Source organism: Myxocyprinus asiaticus, chromosome 37, assembly GCF_019703515.2.
Source record: "Myxocyprinus asiaticus isolate MX2 ecotype Aquarium Trade chromosome 37, UBuf_Myxa_2, whole genome shotgun sequence".
NCBI classification, from domain to species: Eukaryota; Metazoa; Chordata; class Actinopteri; order Cypriniformes; family Catostomidae; genus Myxocyprinus; species Myxocyprinus asiaticus.
Genome location: NC_059380.1, coordinates 14,988,482 through 15,009,536, shown reverse-complemented (window position 1 = coordinate 15,009,536; position 21,055 = coordinate 14,988,482). Strand labels below are relative to the sequence as shown.

At 37.5% G+C, this 21,055-nt stretch overlaps 1 protein-coding gene across 7 annotated transcripts in view; it reads right to left on the bottom strand.

The window, feature by feature from the left end:
* Positions 1–6,058: 6,058 nt before the first annotated feature.
* LOC127428065 (F-box-like/WD repeat-containing protein TBL1XR1) overlaps positions 6,059–21,055 on the bottom strand; it is a 108,627-nt gene continuing 93,630 nt past the window's right edge. For 3 of the 7 annotated variants that reach the window (XM_051676116.1, XM_051676117.1, XM_051676121.1), the window contains 12 exons: positions 15,441–15,660; positions 14,859–14,991; positions 14,567–14,708; positions 14,400–14,463; positions 14,219–14,316; positions 11,029–11,089; positions 10,772–10,893; positions 10,591–10,665; positions 10,286–10,413; positions 8,829–8,994; positions 8,491–8,592; positions 6,059–8,308 (listed from right to left, as the gene is read on the bottom strand). In XM_051676116.1, the coding sequence (XP_051532076.1) occupies positions 8,282–8,308; positions 8,491–8,592; positions 8,829–8,994; positions 10,286–10,413; positions 10,591–10,665; positions 10,772–10,893; positions 11,029–11,089; positions 14,219–14,316; positions 14,400–14,463; positions 14,567–14,708; positions 14,859–14,991; positions 15,441–15,660 (1,338 nt within the window). In that variant the 3' untranslated portion in view covers positions 6,059–8,281. Of the gene's footprint in view, positions 8,309–8,490; positions 8,593–8,828; positions 8,995–10,285; positions 10,414–10,590; positions 10,666–10,771; positions 10,894–11,028; positions 11,090–14,218; positions 14,317–14,399; positions 14,464–14,566; positions 14,709–14,858; positions 14,992–15,440; positions 15,661–19,259; positions 19,406–19,938; positions 20,042–21,055 lie in introns of all 7 variants that reach the window. The other 4 variants (XM_051676114.1, XM_051676115.1, XM_051676119.1 and 1 more) reach the window with 2 other exon arrangements.

The following is a 21,055-nucleotide window of genomic DNA, read 5'->3' as shown; positions in this document are numbered from 1 at the left end:
ATTTGTAGCGCATCCTCTGTATGTGACCTGTAAAGCTGGCACTTGCGTGTCAATGGCAAAAAAACAAAAATAAAAAAATAAATAAATCCAAAAATATGAACACAGGTGAGGGCAGAAACAAGCCACGAGTTTCTATTTGTATATTATCCATACTAAATACTATGTGACAAAATGTCAGGCCAAGGAGAGTCTTTCTAGCAAGTCAGTCCACTGTCGGCCATCTTTGGAACACTCTCGGGAGGCTATTTCCAGTCATGCCAGTGCAGCTTCTGTCTACTTGAATGGAGAAAGACCAAAATCTCAAAAACGGTTGGTCAAGATTACGATCATACATATTTCAAATCAGCAATAAAATCTGACAATACTAGAATTAACTGTGATTCTTTACCTCATATTACACTAAAAACGCAATTTTTCCAGCTCGTATCCACTTTTTTCCTGGGGGTCTTACTGGGAAAAAGAATGTGGGTGGGACTTCCGCCGGAAGCCGTTCTATAGCATTCCTAGCTCTGGCTGTAATAATTTTTGTTATATCTGCAGTTTATACTTTATAGTTTTAACTATTCTTAGGTTGCAGGTACAGAACGCATCACACACAGACTGGGTACTACTTCACAAGAAAACAAGGTACATCAACAAACACTGCCCCACAGCGACCTCTAATAGCATTAAGGTAGACTAACACAAAAACGGCACAATTTTAAATCCTGTTTTTTACAGCTGGTAATAAGACGCGTTTCGGATGGTCCGATCACAAATGGTCAGCGCTAAATATAATTGTAAATGGCCACATTTCGCGCTAAGCATCATGGGACGTAGGAAAAAGGTGGATAGCTAATGCGCATATGGGTTCTAAAGTTGATTGACAGGTAATGTCTCTATCTAAAAGGTTACTGGTTCTTTTAACTGTATAGCGGGACTTCGTTTCGACACTGGGCGCTCAGAGCTCCTTGGCTGAGCGTTCTGATTTCTCCCATTCATTTTAATAGAAGTGGCCCATCTCTGCTAAATAATCTCTGATTTGTCACAAAAATTTGATCTTTAGGGAAGTAGGCTACACATGGGCAGCAGGACCGGAAAGTGTGAGGAATACCTGTAGAATAAAAACATTTGTTTTAAATTACATTTTATGTCATTTTTAATGATCTTTTCTGGTTTTATTTTGTTATATTTAATGGCCATTATAAAATGCATTAATGTTTCTATTCATTCAATGTATTAAACAGATATATTTATTGTATTTAATACATTTATTGATTAATACATATTATTAGTGTACATACTTTTTGAAATTAGCTTGTAGTGTAGCTAACTACTTTTTCAAAAGGGTAGTTTGACTGGAGCTTAACTACTTTAAATTATGAGAAGCTTAGGGCTTGTCAAACTACAGTTTCAATGTAGCTTACCCAACACTAAAATTCAAGTAGAGATAACCAAACGTATCGATTCTGTGTAGTGTGTACAGAACCAACTGAACAACTAGTCATTAACGCAGTGATGCCACTGACATTTTGCATTTTACTAGAGTGGTGCAAGCAAATCAAACAGCAACATTTTCTACAAATACATCTAAACATCCTTAAAACAACATAAATCTACTTATATGTTCCAAGAGTGCTCATATACAGTCCTACACCACTGGGATGCTTCACAATTTTTTATCACACCGGTTCGTGGTTTTTGGAGAGTTTAATTCATTAATTTTGATTTAATTCACTGATTTGTTCAGTGACTGTAACAAAGTTCAATGGAAAGGAGGTGGCGAGAACCGGCTTGACAATATAAATAATACCTTAATGATTAACTTAAACAAAAAGACAAACACATGCCGGGCAGCTGCCCGTAACTCTCTCTCTTTCGAACTGCCGTCTCCGGTCACCTTTATCCCTCTCCGTCTTGATCAGCCTGATTAGAGGCCGGATGTGCAGAATCACGGCCCGCCCCGCCCTCCGCCCTGCCACAGTGACAATTTCTGCCGATTGCATATTTATGCCAGTAGGTGGTGAGAGATTATCATCTTTTATGTTATGAGTAATTTAATCATTGACTCCACTGATTTACAAAAAAAAAAAAAAACATTCACATACAATAAGAAATGTATGAACTAACTGGCCAAGTTAATATTATTTACTTAAAATAACACTATAAAATTAAGAAGCAAAATTGTGTAAGATAGTAAGTATTGGATTAAGAGAACATTATATACACATACACACACACACACACATATATCAGATTTTTTTTTCATGCTTTATGCATGAAACTAGTTAAATTTGGTTAGACTTAAAAAAAGAGAAGATTTTTTTTTGTTTGTTTGTTTTTTTGTTTAATGCAGTAAGAAAAGTAAACTTTAGTGAATCAATTCTGAAGTGACTTCTGTATTCCTCAAACACACAGAACGATACTTTAGGGATTAATTCCCGCATTCTACAACCCCTGGCAAAAATTATGGAATCACCACACTAAGAGGATGTTTTTTTTTAACCCAGCTTTTTTACGTTGTAGCAAATAAACAAATCACAGATACGACAAAACAATTTTTGTTTAATAGCTGAACATTCTGGCTTCGTGAAACATCCCTCAAACAAATTAAATGACATTATTTTAATTAATGGCATATTTTTGTTTCCAGATCAAGTTGAGGAAAAAATTATGGAATCGTCAAAAAAAAAATAAAATAAATAAATAAATAAATAAAAATCACAATTACTATTTTGTTGCTCCCCCTCTAGCTTTTATGATGGCCTGAATTCTTTGAGGCATGGACTTAACTAATGAAAACCAATATTCTCCATCAAGCTGGTTCCAGCTTTCTCGAATAGCGGTTGACAGATCGGCTTTGCAAGATGGAGCCTTGTCATGGACCAATTTTTCAATTTCCACCATAAATTTTCAGTCGGATTGAGATCCGGACTGTTTGCTGGCCATGTCATTAAGTTAATATGCCTTTCCTGAAGAAAAGCTTTAACACTCTGCTCTGTGGAAAGATGCATTATCATCCTTAATTTACTTCATCACCTAACCTATTTTCTATCGATGGAATCAGAAAAGTGTCCAAAATTTCAATGTACACCTGCGTATTGACTGTTGAGGTAATGACTGCCATCTCCCCTGGTCCTTTACCTGACATGCGTCCTGACACCATATCATAAATGACTGGGGAAATGTAATTGTTTTCTTCAGGCAGTCATCTTTATGTTTCATTAGAATGGCACCGGACAAAAATTCCAGCATCATCGCCTTGGCCAATGTAGATTCGTGATTCATCACTGAATATCACTTTCATCCAATCATCCACACTCCATGATTGCTTCTCTTTAGCCTACTGTAGCCTTGTTTTCTTCTGTTTAGGTGTTAGTGCTGGTCCGTTTGGCTTTTCTATCACTAAATCCCATTCATTCAGCCGATTTCTTACAGTTCTGTCACAAACATTGACTCATGTTTCCACCCATTTGTTTTGTTATGCATTTTCTATTTTCAAGGCATATTGCCATAGTTTTCTATCCTGATGCTTTGACGTCTTCCTTGGTCTACCTGTAGACACAGCTGACTGGGAACAACCAACTTCTTTTGCCACACTCCATGTTGGATTTCCTTCTTGAAGGAGTTTTATAATCCTTTCCATTGTTTCAGTTGACAACTCTCTTGTTGGGGCCATGTTTCCTTTCAATTAGCTAAGTCCAACAGCTTGTTAAGGTCTGTAAGCACTCTCTTTTAACTTCAGACTAATTTGCATTTTTAGACTTGTGCCGGTATTTGTTTTAGAAATGCAAATTACAAGGTGATTCTATAATTTTTTCCTCAACATTGAGTGATTCCATCATTTTTTCCTGTACTTGATCTGGGGAAAAAAAATGCCATTAATTAAAATAATGTCATTTAATTTGTTTGAGGGATGTTTCACGAAGCCAAAATGTTCAGCTATTAAAAATATATATATATATATATATATATATATATATATATATATATATATATATATATATATATATATATATAATTTGTGTCATATCTGTGATTTGTTTATTTGCTACAAAGTAAAAAAAGCTGGGTGAACATCTTCTAAGTGTGGCGATTCCATATTTTTTGCTAGGGGTTGTAATGCAGTTGTCAATTGTTACTGTGCAGTGTGTATATGGCCTATGTGAACGTTTGTATGTCTATCCCCTTGTTTCACCACTCCTAACTATTTACATACATCTGACAGTGTCTTTGGCGGTGAGTGTGAGACTATTCAGGCTCAACTGGCTGCTGCCCATCTACTTCCTGTTCGCTGTGACTTATGACATTCTCCAGAGTCTTCTGGAGATCACAGAGAACATCTCTCACATCCTCCATGCCAATTCTTCTCTCCTGTGAGAACTGCAGAAGAGAAAGACTAACAAAGACCTTTCTGACTGGATATCAGGTGGGGCAACAAATGCTGCTGAGATCCCTCAGGAACGGACAGTTATTACCACACACTGTGCCACTGACCCAAGGCAAACACACAGAACACAGCTAAGGTCTCCACAAATCCAGAGGATAGCACATCTATATCAGGCATTATCACAGATTGAGCCTGAGGCAATCCTGCCACCAAAACTCAATTACAAAAACATACTGCACCAGTTGTGGAATTTGAGCAGAGTGCTCTATTGTGGTTATTTTGCTGTTGGCACTCTGCACATGAGATTAGATGTTCTTCAGCCAAAATGGTCCCTCTTTCACGCATGCTGAGAGTATTTCATATAATCTCTGTTATTTAAATCCAGTAAATTACCTGTGCTCTCAGCGTGTACTTTGATCGTTATTTTGATTGCACGAACAATTCACAATAATTACATGTGAAGCTGCACCATCAAACTATAGCGATGTTTTCAGAAGTGCTGCTACCTTGTATTTTTGAAGAAATCATGGGCTATTATTGCAGTCCAGTAAATAATTTGTGCTTCACATGTGACTCTTTTAAAATTGTATTTATGCACATGTGACTCTTAAAATTGTATTTATGCACATGCGACTCTTTTCAAATTGTATTTATGCACATGCGACTCTTTAAAATTGTATTTATGCACATGCGACTCTTTTAAAATTGTATTTATGCACATGCGACTCTTTAAAATTGTATTTATGCACATGCGACTCTTTTAAAATTGTATTTATGCACATGCGACTCTTTAAAATTGTATTTATGCACATGCGACTCAAAAAAAAATATGCAAATGCGACTCTTCTAAAATTGTATATATGCACATGCGACTCTTTTAAAATTGTATATATGCACATGCGACTCTTTTAAAAAAAAAAAATATGCACATGCGACTCTTTTAAAATTGTATATATGCACATGCGACTCTTTTAAAATTGTATATATGCACATGCGACTCTTTTAAAAAAAAAATATGCACATGCAACTCTTTTAAAATTGTACTTATTGAAATAATGAAATAAAATATTAATGCCATCTTTGCAAAAGCATTTACTTCTGATATTAGTTATTTCTGACATATTTATTTTTAATACATATTCCTGATTTTATTGTTCACGATTCATAACTGCACGTTATTCGAAAAAAGAAAAAAATATATTATCTCGCTCCACCTGTGAAACAACTTTCTTTTTTGGCTGGCGTCACTTAAGCAAGTAATGTTAACCAATTATAGCCAAACAGCTATTCATGCATTGTTTTAGGCTACTGTTGCAGGTAACAGCCTTTCTAAACTCTTGCTACTAGTTAAAACATTAATTTAACATCAGTTAACATTAATCTAATAAAGGTTATGGCAAAAATAGCAAAAAGTCAGATCTGAAAAGGAGTGCAGTAGTCCTCCACAATCAACTGCACCCTAGCATTCAGGACAGGTCTGACTCCATTCTGGTATGGAACAACCACTTTTCACAATCCAATCAATTGTATAAAATCCCATCCTACATTTTTTCCTGGAATATTCAGTTTCACTCTGAAATGCCACAGTACAGAAGTAAAATGGGTTGTGAATGATGTTTCATGCTGACTTTAATGAAGCATCACAATTATAGAGACCTATTCACAAATCAAGAGAATAAAAAACAGCAGTAATATCAAAATATACTTTATTTTGGACTCCAGATCTGATTCAAATGACAACAGATCAATGCAATGCAAGGGGGAAATTTTGCTACCAAAAACGTTTGACTGGGGAAATAAAGATCAAGTGTGGGGACATCCGAGAACACATTGGACTCAGAGTGAGCAAACTGAGGTCTTAGCTGTACACACTCCAACCGACCTCCAATAGTTTGTTTGGGTTTTCTTTTTTGCTTATTTCTTTACTCTTTTTTTTTATTTTATTTTTTTATATAGTTACAAAGAAATAAGAATTACAAAAGTTTTAAAAGAGTACAAAAAGTCCAGGGGATACAGACGCAGTAAGAATAATGATTAGAAATGACACCGTGATGAAATATAGTTGCGGGCAGGCAGACACTGGGGCGAATACACACAGAGGACAGAGGGGGACTGAAACACCCTTCTGTTGTCAGACTGTAATAAATAGTGTTCAGATGTTTTTTTAGTTTTTTTTATCTACTTAAAAGTAGTCAGTTGTATACAAAATGCAAGGATAAATGTCACATGATGTCCTACAAATAACTTGAGGAAAGTAATTTAAAAACTGAGCAAACAAGCCTCTATCATTTGTACACTCTTGGAGCCTTTGACTTATTCTGATTCCTCATTGGCTGAGGCACCAAAAAGCTTCATTGATGTCGACTTTGAGAAAACCAAATGCACATTAATATGGACAAAAGACTCCAAATCAGAAATTGGACAGCTGTAGATGTCAAAGAGATTTTAAAAGGTGCCGTTTCGTGTACTGCTGTCCTGATGCATGCGATACCCGTAAACGAACGCATGTCTCATTACGTGATAGAACGATCATATGACTGAATGTTACATCACATAATGTGCAAAGAATCCAGAATTACATTTTTAACAGTTTTAAGATTGACGAAAACTCAGCATAGGAAATCATTCTTGTCACTGGCGTTTTGAGTAATTTAGCTGTTTGTTGAATGTCCTGAATAACACAGACTTGTTTAAGCTTTGGGCTTTCCAATAAAGTTCAAAGATCATCCAAAAAAAACGAAAACCATCCTGTGTAATGGAGAAGTGAGTTTTGGTTTTTGACAGAGGTGATGGACAAAAAGCAAACTAGTTACAGAAGCAGAAACAAAACCACTTATAACAACCTGTGAGTAAAAATGCCAAATATTTAAAAAGTATCATTCTTGATTTGCACACAAATATAACCGATACAACAAAAGAGAAACCCACTGCTGTAGTCCAACAGGATAAAGAATGAAAATGTGTGAAAGGCCAATCACCTGATGGTTTGTTTAAAAATATTGTGAACCTGCTTCTACATGCATGTATCTGCATGCATGTCATACATGTTCCTGGGTCACAATCTTGATCTGAGAACTAGATTGTAGAACTGTTTACCATTTAACATTGAATTTGAACTGATCTAGGAAACATCTAACAATTAGATACAGTCGTATGAGTGAACAGATTAATTTCCTTTAAATGTGTGCGCCTGTGTTCAGTTTCTGGTTAATTCCGTACAATGTACCTCTCTTTTAGTGTACAACAGGATCGGGCTCAAATGACTAGTTAGATAACATTTACACCATAGCATCAAAAACTGAAGAACAAGAAAAATATAAAACTTTATTTATTTTATGTCCCCACACTGTTTGAAATCACCAAACGTCCAGAACCAAAAAACTGTAAATAACTGTTTTTGTGTAAAATGGATGAAAACAAAAGACTCCTGGAATCATGCAGCTGTGACTTCAAATAAAACAGTGAAAATGTGTGTGTGTGTGTGGGGTGGGGGGGGGGGGGGGGGGTGAGAGTGAGAGTGAAAGAAAGAGAGGCAGGGAGAAAAAGAAAAAGTTGATATGTCTGCACACTGAAACGGAAATACCAACAAAGATTAAAATCCTTTCGTTCATTTATTTTGAAGAACAAATAGTAAAATATCTTCCAAATTTGGTACATATACCAGTCCTTTTGTCTTCTTCCTCCGTTATATTATTTTTTCCCACCTTTGTCACTTACAAAAGTCATTTGAATGTCTCTGGTTGGAATCACATCCTCTCCGCTCGGTGTGGTGCGTCAGGGTGCTTGTTTTTGTTTGTTTGTCTGTAGTGGCTGGCCATGGTTCACTAGGGACTGTAGCAGTTTGAGGGTCAGGGACAGTCATTTTGGCTATGTACACATTCATAGTCGGTCCATGGCTTCCAGCAATCAGTGCTATTTCCGCAGATCTAATACACAAACCTAAAAAAAATAAAAAATAATAAACATAATAATACTAATAATTATATATATATATATATATATATATATATATATATATATATATATATATATATATATATATATATGAATGATTCTTAACACTTATGAACACTGACACATATGTTTATGTCCACTCGGGCTACATAAATCTGCAAACTTACAGAGCCGTCTGACGCACTTGCTCCTACTTTGTCTCCAGCTGCGTTCCAGCAAACTTCAAAAATGCCCCCTGTTCCCCTGTAGCTATGGACTAAAGCACCAGTCTGTGGAAATGACATCAACATAAGAGTTTAGTGGTTTCACATTTAAGATTAAAAAATGGTTTAGGGGCTTTTGCCTCCATATTAGATAGATTGATTCAGTGGAAAGAGACAAGAAAATATAGAGAAGAGAGCAAGCAAGTGATGTGATCTTAATAACAGGTGCTGCGCCACTGGTCCAAAAAGTAAAGCATTTCCATTGATATTGTACTGTATGTAATGTGGCAGACCAGTCTTACCTGTGTGTTCCAGATATGGACACACTTGTCGAAAGAGCCGCTGGCTAGATGCCGTCCGTCAGGACTGAAGGCCACACTGTACACGGGCTCCTGGTGTTTGGTTAGTGTGTGGATGCAGATGCCTCGATCTACGTCCCATAACCGAACAGTGGAGTCAAAGGAAGCACTAGAGGTGTAGAAGTACAAGATCAGATTTTGTAGCTTGTGGTTTTATTTAAAAGTATGCCCATTTATTAAATTAAAGAATACAATTACTGACAACTGAAATGGCTTTATCTTGTATTTGAAAACATGTTATAAATGGGATGTCCTGATATCGGAACCAGGTCCAGTACCATGCCCGTGTACTGTTGTCGTGCTCATAAAACTGCTCCAATACCAAACACCGATACCATATTAACATCATTCCGTAAACATTCAGTGCACAAATTCAAATCACGTTATGTCCTAGTGTGATTATTTAACCACAAAGGGTGCGATTTAATAAGATAAATATATTGTTGGCACATACAGACTACATATTTATTTATGCGGTTTAATAATCACTTTTAAGTCATGTAGCGACCGGCTTTTGAAAAGCTACCGTCATCACAACACAAAAACACTTGAAAATAAAAGTTCCGCCAAAAATAAAAGCTCAATTTAGATGGAAAAAAGTAAAATAGAAATATATCCCTACTGTATAGTTATGTAATATTCACTGTAATATAACTACTACTACTCCTAATAATACAAATCTATAGTAATTGTATTATATTTAAACAATGTCTCATATCTGTGATGCTCTGTTATGCAGCAATTTATTTGCAAGAATAACTCTTAATGTTGTATTGTGGATTGTGCTGTGAGGTTCTGTAAAAAAGTTCTTCATTTAATAAAAATAATACAATATTTTGTTGAAAATTAATTGTTCTATTTTCACTTGATTAAAGTTTTAATGAATTAATTTATTTAGACACAATTTTGATGATCTAATTATATAAACCATTGATATGGAATTCAGGGAGAGAAAAAAACAGATATCAGTATCAATATTGGCGCACACTGAAAAGGTAGTATCGTAGTACTCATTCTCAAAAAATGGTATTGGGATATCCCTACTATAAATACTATATTACATAAGTGTTATATGCATAACATCACTTAAATTATCCATTGAGATGGCTGTTGGTAGCTTTCGGAATTGACACAAGGGGGAGTGCTAACACTTCTGTTATTATGACAAGTGGACATCCGCCGATAACCTCAAAATGGTCAAATATTGGCTGATTGTTCACCCTGCCATACATATCAGTCTATTTGAGTCACAAAAGTGAAGTCATTAGTAGCTGTCCTTCAACATTCATACAAGCAACTAACAAAAACAAGCCTGTTTTCAAAACAATGTTTTATGCAAGCACTTAAAGCACTTGTTGATAATGACATGGATTGCATGGTGTTCAAGGACGGTACTCTACCTGGCCAGCATTAGATTGGCATTGGGGTTGTTGGTTCCTGGACCTGTGGGGCTCCATTTGATAGTGTAGATTTCTTTGCTGTGAGCTTGCAAATCATGAACACAAGTGTCCTGTTTCATACTCCAGATCTAGAACATTTGAAGAAACAATAGTTTAGACCACTGCAACAGTATTTTAGCATTTTCGCATGCCAAAATGTGCCTCATGGGCTAACTTTGCTCTCAGTACTGCAAAACGAACTTTTTTACTTGTATACTGTGTAGCCAGCATGATGCAACCCACTGACAGATAACACGTTGATTTACCTTTAAAGTCATATCATCAGAACACGATGCCAGCAGGTTGCCTGTCGGATCCCATTTGATTGCATTAACTTCATTCTAAAGACAGGAAATACAGAAAGAAAGAAGTTTAGAAGTACATCCCTTTGGCAGACTTGAGTTGGAGGAAACAGCTGGTAGAGTGGGACGAGCAGACAGTTCTTACTGTGTGTCCTTGGAATGTCTTAATGGGTCGGTCCTGGCCTAGTTTGCACACATGGATGCACATGTCTGTGCTACAGGAAGCAAACGTGTTGTTGCTCTGCCAGTCCACGTCCAGAGCAGGTGCTGTAGTGAAAGAGAGAAACAAGATTTACTCATATGTCGCATGCAATGCAGAATTACTACTACAGATTTTCACAATAGTGAATTGGTCACAATATTAGTGTAATGTCAGAAGAATGAAGTGGAATGTGTGTGAACCTGAATGAAACGGGAACTGCTGTTTGGCTTCTCCTGTGTGAGCATCCCAAATGATTGTTGTCTGTACAAGAGAAGGAATATGTAACAAGGTAAACAGAAATGTATAAATCTAAAGTGTGAAAACTGAATTTTGACTCCCAAGTATCCTTGTGTTTATGGGTAGGTGTAGGGATGGGCTTTAGGGGTTGGGACCAATAGGGTTAAGGTTGGGTGTAGGGGGTGGGCTTTAGGTATAAGGGCCAATCAGATAGCTGGGATTTCAAATCTGGCGGGCAGTCAGATTTCAGCACAACACCAGCAACTCATAACTTGTAAAGCTCCTTGGATCATAGACGTAAAACACCATCATGGGCATTGTCGTGTCTTTTGTAGCTCTTTTGTAGCAGATGAGAGCAGGCAGAGCACTAATACACTTTGTAGCATGAGGCACATACAGACAACATATTTAATTAAATAGCAGCCTTTTGCCATTTAATAATCATATTGGGTCACGCAGCTGCTTTTATGGAAGTGAGAAGCTACCATCAAAAACACACAAACGGAAAGGGCTTCACTCCAAAATAAAAGCTTCTGCCAAAACCAAGCTAAATTTAAATGGAAAAAAGTAGGACTGAAATATATCACCACATGTAATATTCACTGTAGGGCTGGGTGATATGGCAAAAAAAAATTATTATAATTTTTATTTTCAAACTTATGGAAGATTTAAGTTTCGATTTTTAAGCTGCTTTTTTTATTTTTACTTTTAAGTGTACTCCAACATGGTTCAAATTACATGTTATTTATTAGAATGCAAAGCAACCTGGTTAGAGAAATCAAAGTTCTTTTCATTAAAGGAAATAAAGATGTGCAATAAAAATGCACAACAAAAGTGCAAAACACAGGAAGTTGACAACATGGTGTAAATGTACAATAAATTAAAATCAAATAAACCTAGATGTTCAGAAACAATATAATAAAATAAGAAAATTGCAATATAGATATTCATTTTATCTAAACCAAGTCTATCTAGACTGTTATCTAGAAATCAATATCTATAAATTATCAAGTTTATCTAGAAAGAACTAACTGTATATCAAACAATTTGTATGTATAATAAGTAATTCCTGCAGACAGAGGTGCACCCTCTAGCGGTACACGCTAAGCAATGCAGCAATATGTAATAATGTAAAAATGTATAATTAAGCAAATTATTGCTTGCCACATAGATGCAGTACACTTGAGAAACATCACAGAACAAAGTAATAATTAGCAACCTATCTGAATCATCATGGTAAATAGAGAGGTGGATGACTGATTCTCCTATATTGAGCCTATCCATAAGATTTGATATGAAGCGCCCGTAACTGTCACGTAACTAATGCTTTATTATGGGTAAAAAGAAAGGAGACCGCTCATCAACATCAGCACACCGAGGCCAGTTATGGTTTTAAGCCCGTGTATACAGGTGCATCTCAATAAATTAGAATGTCGTGGAAAAGTTCATTTATTTCAGTAATTCAACTCAAATTGTGAAACTCGTGTATTAAATAAATTCAATGCACACAGACTGAAGTAGTTTAAGTCTTTGGTTCTTTTAATTGTGATGATTTTGGCTCACATTTAACAAAAACCCACCAATTCACTATCTCAAAAAATTAGAATACATCATAAGACCAATAAAAAAAACATTTTTAGTGAATTGTTGGCCTTCTGGAAAGTATGTTCATTTACTGTATATGTACTCAATACTTGGTAGGGGCTCCTTTTGCTTTAATTACTGCCTCAATTCAGCGTGGCATGGAGGTGATCAGTTTGTGGCACTGCTGAGGTGGTATGGAAGCCCAGGTTTCTTTGACAGTGGCCTTCAGCTCATCTGCATTTTTTGGTCTCTTGTTTCTCATTTTCCTCTTGACAATACCCCATAGATTCTCTATGGGGTTCAGGTCTGGTGAGTTTACTGGCCAGTCAAGCACACCAACACCATGGTCATTTAACCAACTTTTGGTGCTTTTGGCAGTGTGGGCAGGTGCCAAATCCTGCTGGAAAATGAAATCAGCATCTTTAAAAAGCTGGTCAGCAGAAGAAAGCATGAAGTGCTCCAAAATTTCTTGATAAACGGGTGCAGTGACTTTGGTTTTCAAAAAACACAATGGACCAACACCAGCAGATGACATTGCACCCCAAATCATCATAGACTGTGGACACTTAACACTGGACTTCAAGCAACTTGGGCTATGAGCTTCTCCACCCTTCCTCCAGACTCTAGGACCTTGGTTTCCAAATGAAATACAAAACTTGCTCTCATCTGAAAAGAGGACTTTGGAACACTGGGCAACAGTCCAGTTCTTCTTCTCCTTAGCCCAGGTAAGACGCCTTTGACGTTGTCTGTGTGTGGTGGCTCTTGATGCCTTGACCCCAGCCTCAGTCCATTCCTTGTGAAGTTCACCCAAATTCTTGAATCGATTTTGCTTGACAATCATAAGGCTGCGGTTCTCTCGGTTGGTTGTGCATCTTTTTCTTCCACACTTTTTCCTTCCACTCAACTTTCTGTTAACATGCTTGGATACAGCACTCTGTGAACAGCCAGCTTCTTTGGCAATGAATGTTTGTGGCTTACCCTCCTTGTGAAGGGTGTCAATGATTGTCTTCTGGACAACTGTCAGATCAGCAGTCTTCCCCATGATTGTGTAGCCTAGTGAACCAAACTGAGAGACCATTTTGAAGGCTCAGGAAACCTTTGCAAGTGTTTTGAGTTGATTAGCTGATTGGCATGTCACCATATTCTAATTTTTTGAGATAGTGAATTGGTGGGTTTTTGTTAAATGTGAGCCAAAATCATCACAATTAAAAGAACCAAAGACTTAAACTACTTCAGTCTGTGTGCAATGAATTTATTTAATACACGAGTTTCACAATTTGAGTTGAATTACTGAAATAAATGAACTTTTCCACGACATTCTAATTTATCGAGATGCACCTGTACATGCATGATGGACGAAGTTCAGCTACAATCACACTGTTTACAATCATACTGGGAATATTACTGGTGTTTTTTATATTAGTCTCCATGTTGTTTACCTGTTATGTTCATTTGGAGCACGCACACATGTGCAGCTGATCAGATCGGAAGCAGCATTAAGCCAAGTGCTGGGAATTTTGGGGGATTAAAAACAATGCACACTTTAAGAACATGGCTTCAGTCCCTCACCTTATCAACACCCGCGCTGAGGATAAAGTTTCCTTTTTTGTTCCATTTTAATGCAAATATTGGACCTTTATGTTGACCCAGAGTACTGGCCAGATTACCTGTGAAGAAACAAGATTATCACACTGCTGAACTGACAAAGTGTGAAACGCATGTTTCAGAAGGTAACAACTTGTTTACTTACCATCTTTAGTCCATATTCTTGCAAAGCCATCGTAAGAGCCTGTGGCTAATAGTGTACCTTCACTCTAAAATACAACAAATGAGCAAGACAAACAGGGAATATCAATCTCGCATAATCCAGAGATGGATTATGTAGAACAGGATGACTGTTGCCGGAGCACAACTCACGTTCCAGTCTAACGATGTGACGTCTTTGTTGCTGGGTACGTCTTGGCCACCTTCCCGTATGCAGTGCCTCAGGACAAGCTGTGTGGAGCTACTACTGCTGTTCTCACTCAGATTCCAGATCCGTGCTGTCGAGTCCCCAGACCTGCAGAGAGCCAGACAGAAAGAATTAAATAACACTGCATCCATTGATTTCCCTAACGTCTTCATCACTCAACATGGATGCAAGGCTGAACGGATTCTGTGACTGAAAAAGAGAAGAGCCAGAGGAGTGAGTGGACAGTAAATAACTGACCCAGAGGCAAGCAGGTCACTGACAGGGTTCCAGGCGCAGATGAAGACCTCTGACTCGTGACCTCTCAACACCATGGCTTTATTCTGAGGGATCTCCACATCCACATCCACCTCCATCATGTCTGCATGGTTATCTGCACAGATAGAGCCGTGAGAACACATACCAGGGAGACAGCACATGACATCATCATTGAGAGGCTGGATGCAACGGCTTTTTGATTTAAAGCCAAAATTTCAGAAGAGCTGCTATGAGCCTCAAAATCGTGCTGGAAAATCAGAGCACTTATCTTGAATCCAAACCTAATCTTGAGTCTTAACACTCAAATACACACTTAGACATGCTATGGCTCTTGATTTAAAGCCACAGTTTCGGTAGAGCTGCCGTGAGCTTCATTATCATACTGAAAAATCGAAGCACTTATTCTTGATTCTAAACTTAATGTTGTCTACAATGTGAATTTAAACACTTAAATATACACTAAAAGTTAACATTTTTAGGTGGCGCTAACAAAACAAATGTGATAAACGCAGAAAAACAAAGAGTTCTAGGCTCGTTAGGTACGACATGAAAATCTAGACTCACTAGGTAAGGCGTGAGCACCGTTCTCTTCTCCGTTTGCGGTGTTCTCTCCGTTTTTGGCGTTAGCCTGCATGTTGGTGTTGGTTGTCGAGGGCGCTGCAGCGGCCTGTTGCTGGGCCAGTTTGTCTCTGTACGCCTGTTGCCGGGTCTGTACAACATCGGGCATCACTGCGTCGATCAACGACAGAGACTCAATTGGCCGCCCATCGAACAGCGTGCCGTCCTGTAGACAGGAGCCAATGTGTCAGCCATGGCAACCCAACACAGTATTGTACAAAAGTAAAAAAACAATAAAACAATGTCCTTAAAAGCAAATATTGAAATGAGTATGCCAGAAAATATGCATAATTATTAACTTATGTCTCGTTTAGATGGTTTCATGCTCTCTGCAGCCAAATTACACACATTGTGGTTGACACAAACCATGTTTATCCTATTTGCAAGTGAACTCAATCTCAAATTAATGCAATCTGGGTCAGATTTTCTTTTAACCTGCACAGTTTTGCTCTGGGTTGTCAAGGATGAGTAAGTCATTCAAACTTGCCCAACTTGCCATCTGCCTAATTTTGCAAGCTTCTACCAAGTTACAGAATGTTGATAAGCCTATTTATTTTCCTATTCTAACGATGAACATTTATCTGGATATTGCACTGTTTTTCCACTGCTGTCCACAACCTTTTAAGAATAGACCTGAGATCGATTTTCAGGTCGCGACCCACTAATACTGATTTAAACCGAAACTTTCTAGAAATACTGCCAGATTTTAGGTAGCACTAAAATGTAACTGCAGTATCTACATTTCTTGTTTCATAAAGTAGGAATTTTCAAACTGTTTGATGCCAAGGACCCTCAAATCTGATCCCCTTGCGAGGGAACCCCTTCCTTAAATATAAAGGCAGTTATAAATAATGTATAAAGACCCATTTATACTGTTGAAGAAAAATAGTAAGTTTGATATTAAAAATAAAACATGTTTCGAAAGTGTTTTCAAAGCAAAAAATTGGCTTCTATACACTCAAAATGTTTTGATTTTAGCCTATTTTTAAGATTCACGCACTTCAATTTTACAACAAAATTCCATCAAATTTGTGTAATAGTGTAGTTTTCAACAAAATTAAAGTAAAACAAAGTATTTAGTTTTTGAGGGCCTGGGTAGCTCAGCGAGTATTGATGCTGACTACCAGTGGGCGACCGATATATCGGTATTAGTCTTTCACCGATATATCGGTATCGGCGTATATGTTTACCGATATGCGCCGATATGAAAACTTTGTTTCAGAACATATATTGCAGAAAACAATGCTTTAGAATTGGTGTCATAGCATAATTTGTCCAGCAGAGTGCACTCCGACTCCATTATTTACAGAGCTGACTCTGAACTGATGGTGGCTCTGCAGACATGGCGGAGTTGAGCTGTGCCTTTTCATGATAAGTTGCTAACTAGTTTGTGAAATAAATACTGGAAAGTTAATAAACAATGACCCCATCATTTTCCCTTTTCGATATTAGTAATATAATGTTAACCCTGTCCCTGACAACCATGTCACTCATGTCTGTTTGCTGTTAGCCAGCTATAGTTTGTCAGTGCAGTCAATAATGTAGCAGATTGAAAGGTAAACATCAGAGCATCTTTTCGCAGCTCAGCAGACAACAGTGCGGTGGTGGATTGTGTCTGTTTAGTGTTGATTTCACACTATGTTATTACCTAGTTGGTGAGACACAATGCTGTTAAGTAAAATAAACAACATACGTCTTTTACTCTCCGTGACAACGAGCTTATAGCTAACTAGCTAATCACGTAGCTACTTTCATTGTTGTCAGCTGAGTAGAAGCTAATGTGTAAACATGTATTCACCAAACTGTTTTGTTCAGGATTCACAGTTTGGTACCCCCTTCAACCAAACAATTCCATCCAATATTTAAAAGTCTGGTTTTCCACCATTGAAAGTTTCCCCTGAACTTGTATAGCAGAATACGGTGTAACACCACTGCTGCTGTTTATCTTGACTCGGCAGTATTAATATAGTCAGCATTTGACTGATACTAAACAGTAATACTGATGTTTATTTAGCTATTTATTTATTTTTTATTCATTCTTTATTTAAATGGTCAGCAACTGACTGATACTGAATATACAGTACTGATGTTTATTAAGCTATTTATTGTATTTTTATTTATTCTTTATTTTCTCAGTGTTCATTTCTAGAATTTGTTGACAATGTATAATAATAATGTCAAATATTCTTTGATAAAAATATTTGTTTAAGAAAGCAGCCTTCTGAGTACCTCTGCATTGTCATATCGGTGCAAAATCAGTGAAAAATCCACATAGAAAAGGTCTTTTTCATTCCAATTCAAAAATTAACTATATCGGCCACCATATCAGTAATCTGTGAATTTTCCCTCTCTAAAACCGGTATCGGCCTCAAAAATCCCATATCGGTCAGGCTCTACTGACTACCACCCCTGGAGTCACGAGTTCAAATCCAGGGTGTGCTGAGTGAATCCAGCCAGGTCTCCTAAGCAACCAAATTGGCCCAGTTGCTAGGGAGGGTAGAGTCACATGGGGTAATCACCTCGTGGTAGCGATTAAGTGGTTCTCGCTCTCAATGGGGCGCGTGGTAAGTTGTGCGTGGATCGCGGAGAACAGCATGAGCCTCCACATGCTGTGAGTCTCCGTGGTGTCATGCACAGCAAGTCACGTGATTAGATGCGCGGATTGACGGTCTCAGAAGTGGAGGCAACTGAGACTTGTCCTCCACCACACGGATTGAGGTAACTGCGCCACCATGAGGACCTAGTAAGTAGTGGGAACTGGGCATTCCAAAATTAGGGAGAAAAGGGGATTAAAAAAAAGAAATAAAAAAAAGTTTTTTTTTTTTTTTTTTTTAAAGATTACTCTATTCAATTGAATGGATTTTTTAAATCAAATTAAAATGCGTAATTCTTCAGATATTTTTTGAGTGCACTGTCACTGTACTTAAACCAAAACAAACACTTTCCACAAAACTATATAATGATCTGTTTTTTTCTTTAATAAAATAATTTTGACAGCCATATTTTTTTTACCTACTGATGTCCAACCAGTCTTTAAAAAGCATAATGGAACTATTATAATATCAAATTCAGCAAATGTGTTTTTTGTACTGTGTTAAACCTAGATAATAAGATAAGTTAAAGGTGTACTCTGTCATTTTTTTTGAAGTATGTCGAAGTGGCTTACATTGGCTTACACTGCCATCTAGTGGCCAGGATGCTGCATCATTCAAACACAATAGTTTTCAGTTACCAATGACAATGTAGAAATTCATGATGCACAGTAAGAAATGATTAATTTAATCCATTAATTAAATTGTCCAATAACAGGGCAGTTACTGAGATTAAGCAAGTAGTATTTAGCTGGTCATGTGATGCTAACATGGCTGCCCCCATGAGGCAACCCTGCTCCATGTAGAATAAGAGCTTTTATAAGGTTACTGATAGGACTGAACTCTTCATCTCACATAAGTGGTCATGATTTCCATTTACATATGTTTAAAATGTACTATTAATTTCTTTAGAAGTAAAACTTTTTAAATGAGGAAAACAATTACTGAGTGAACCTTTAACGTTAACTTTTACAGCCCTAAAAATACATATTGTAAAATCAATTTACAAAAGACCCCCTAGCACCCCCTTATGGCCCCCAGTTTGAAAACCCCTGTCAAAAAAGACAGTTGTAGCCCTATAATCTTGACTCTAAATAATAATTAAATATGCTAATTTTGTTGTTAATTATCAAAGCTTTTTAGATGCACATGAATCAATACAGGTTGCTCTCACCTCATTGATGCTGACTTCAGCCTCCACGTACTGCAGGCCCTTCTGGATAATAGAGATCAGGGCAGCAGGGGGCACTAGGGCACCGTTGATGTTGGACTGGCTGATGTGGCTCTCGATGCCGAATGTGAAAGCCGAGTGGGAAAACCCTGCCAGAGGGAATGATAAACACCTAAGTGTGACACTTGCTGGGATCAACTTTCTCTCTAGCTCACGGCTACGGAGAGGGTTTCATGTGTGCTCCCTTAAACAACGCCCTGAGTGTGAATGATTGTAATGCCGGGGTACGGATTACAGCTCAAAAACCACAAATTAAGACTGTAAAAGATATGGACAAGACTGTGGTATGTTCTGCAATTGTGTAGTTTAAAGGGATAGTTCACCCAAAAATTTTAATTCTGTCATCTTTTACTCATGCTCCGAACATGTATTAGGCAGAATGTTCGGGCCTCGCTCTCACTTTCATTCTTTTTTCCATGCAATGAAAGTAAACAGTTACTGCGGATGCAAGTCCCTAACATTCTGCCTGAAATCTCCTTTTAATGCTCAACACAAGTCATCAAGTTTGGAACATCATGAGGGTGAATAAATGATAACAGAATTCTAATTTTTTGTTTAACTGTTCCTTTAAGTAGCTGTTTGGAAAGTTGACTTGAGGCCTTTTTAGGTGAGAAGCACCTACCTGACTCCTGCAGGTATCTATACACCAGGAAGTTGACCTCATCGCTGCTAATACTCATCTTCACACTTGCTTACACCATGAGGTCAGCACACAGGACACAAGCCTAAGAAAATAATAATATCAGAAAGTGGTCTCACAGAATGATGCTTGAAAATGACAATGGAAGAGCAACGGATAATGCAAGGCTTTCTGGCATCCACTCAAGGGACTTTGAGAGTCATCTGGTGTATAAAATGCCTCTTTTACAGTGCAGAAACCAAAGTGTGTATTCTGCTGCCAGAGGTTACTAAGGACCTCACTGCCCTGCATAGCTGAATAACAAGTTGCAGTATGCAAAGTGCCCATTACCCTGTGGTGGCGCTGTTGCATCAAAACTTCAGAGCAGGCACATGCATCTGCCACTGAAAATGTTTTCACAAGGGATACTACAAAATATTTCTGTGTACTATGTCTGACTATCAGATTTATTATGACTGGTTTTATGGATCTGCCAAAATGTCAGTTTACACTTACAGATGTGTTAATTTATTATCAAAAAAATATTTAAAAAGTATTTCAAACTTACCTGGATTTGACAGTTTGCAATTCTTGTTTGCTGCCCCAGATTATTGCAAGGTTAAACTGTTTACAAAGGCGTGCTATATTTCCCTCTAACACAGTATTGTGATCCATACTATACAATGCATTTAGTTCAGTGACATCTGGACATATTTGCTCGCTTTCATTTTAAGTTTTATTTTTTTAGTAATATTTCACAGATGCTTTTTCTGCAGACAAGAGCATCACAGAGCAGAAATATAATTTCAGATCCACATCAAAACACTGCGTAACCACTATCTGGCTCATTCTGAAAAGTGACCCTAGCAGCTGTAAACAGCTTTGGTTTCAACCATTCCAGATCACATCCTCATTCATACAGTGAAGTGAGCTGGAAAATGTTCCCCCATTGCAGAATAAAAGTGCTTGCCGCTTGCAGTTGCAGGATGTGGTTTGTTTGCAAGAAGGATGGTTTTCAAGTCCTCCTTGTATTCTTGCTCAGACCGCCAGAGATATTCACTTCTGTTTCATTGTCGTTTTTGAGCAATGAGGTTTTGTTCTATTTCTAGAGGGTGCTGTT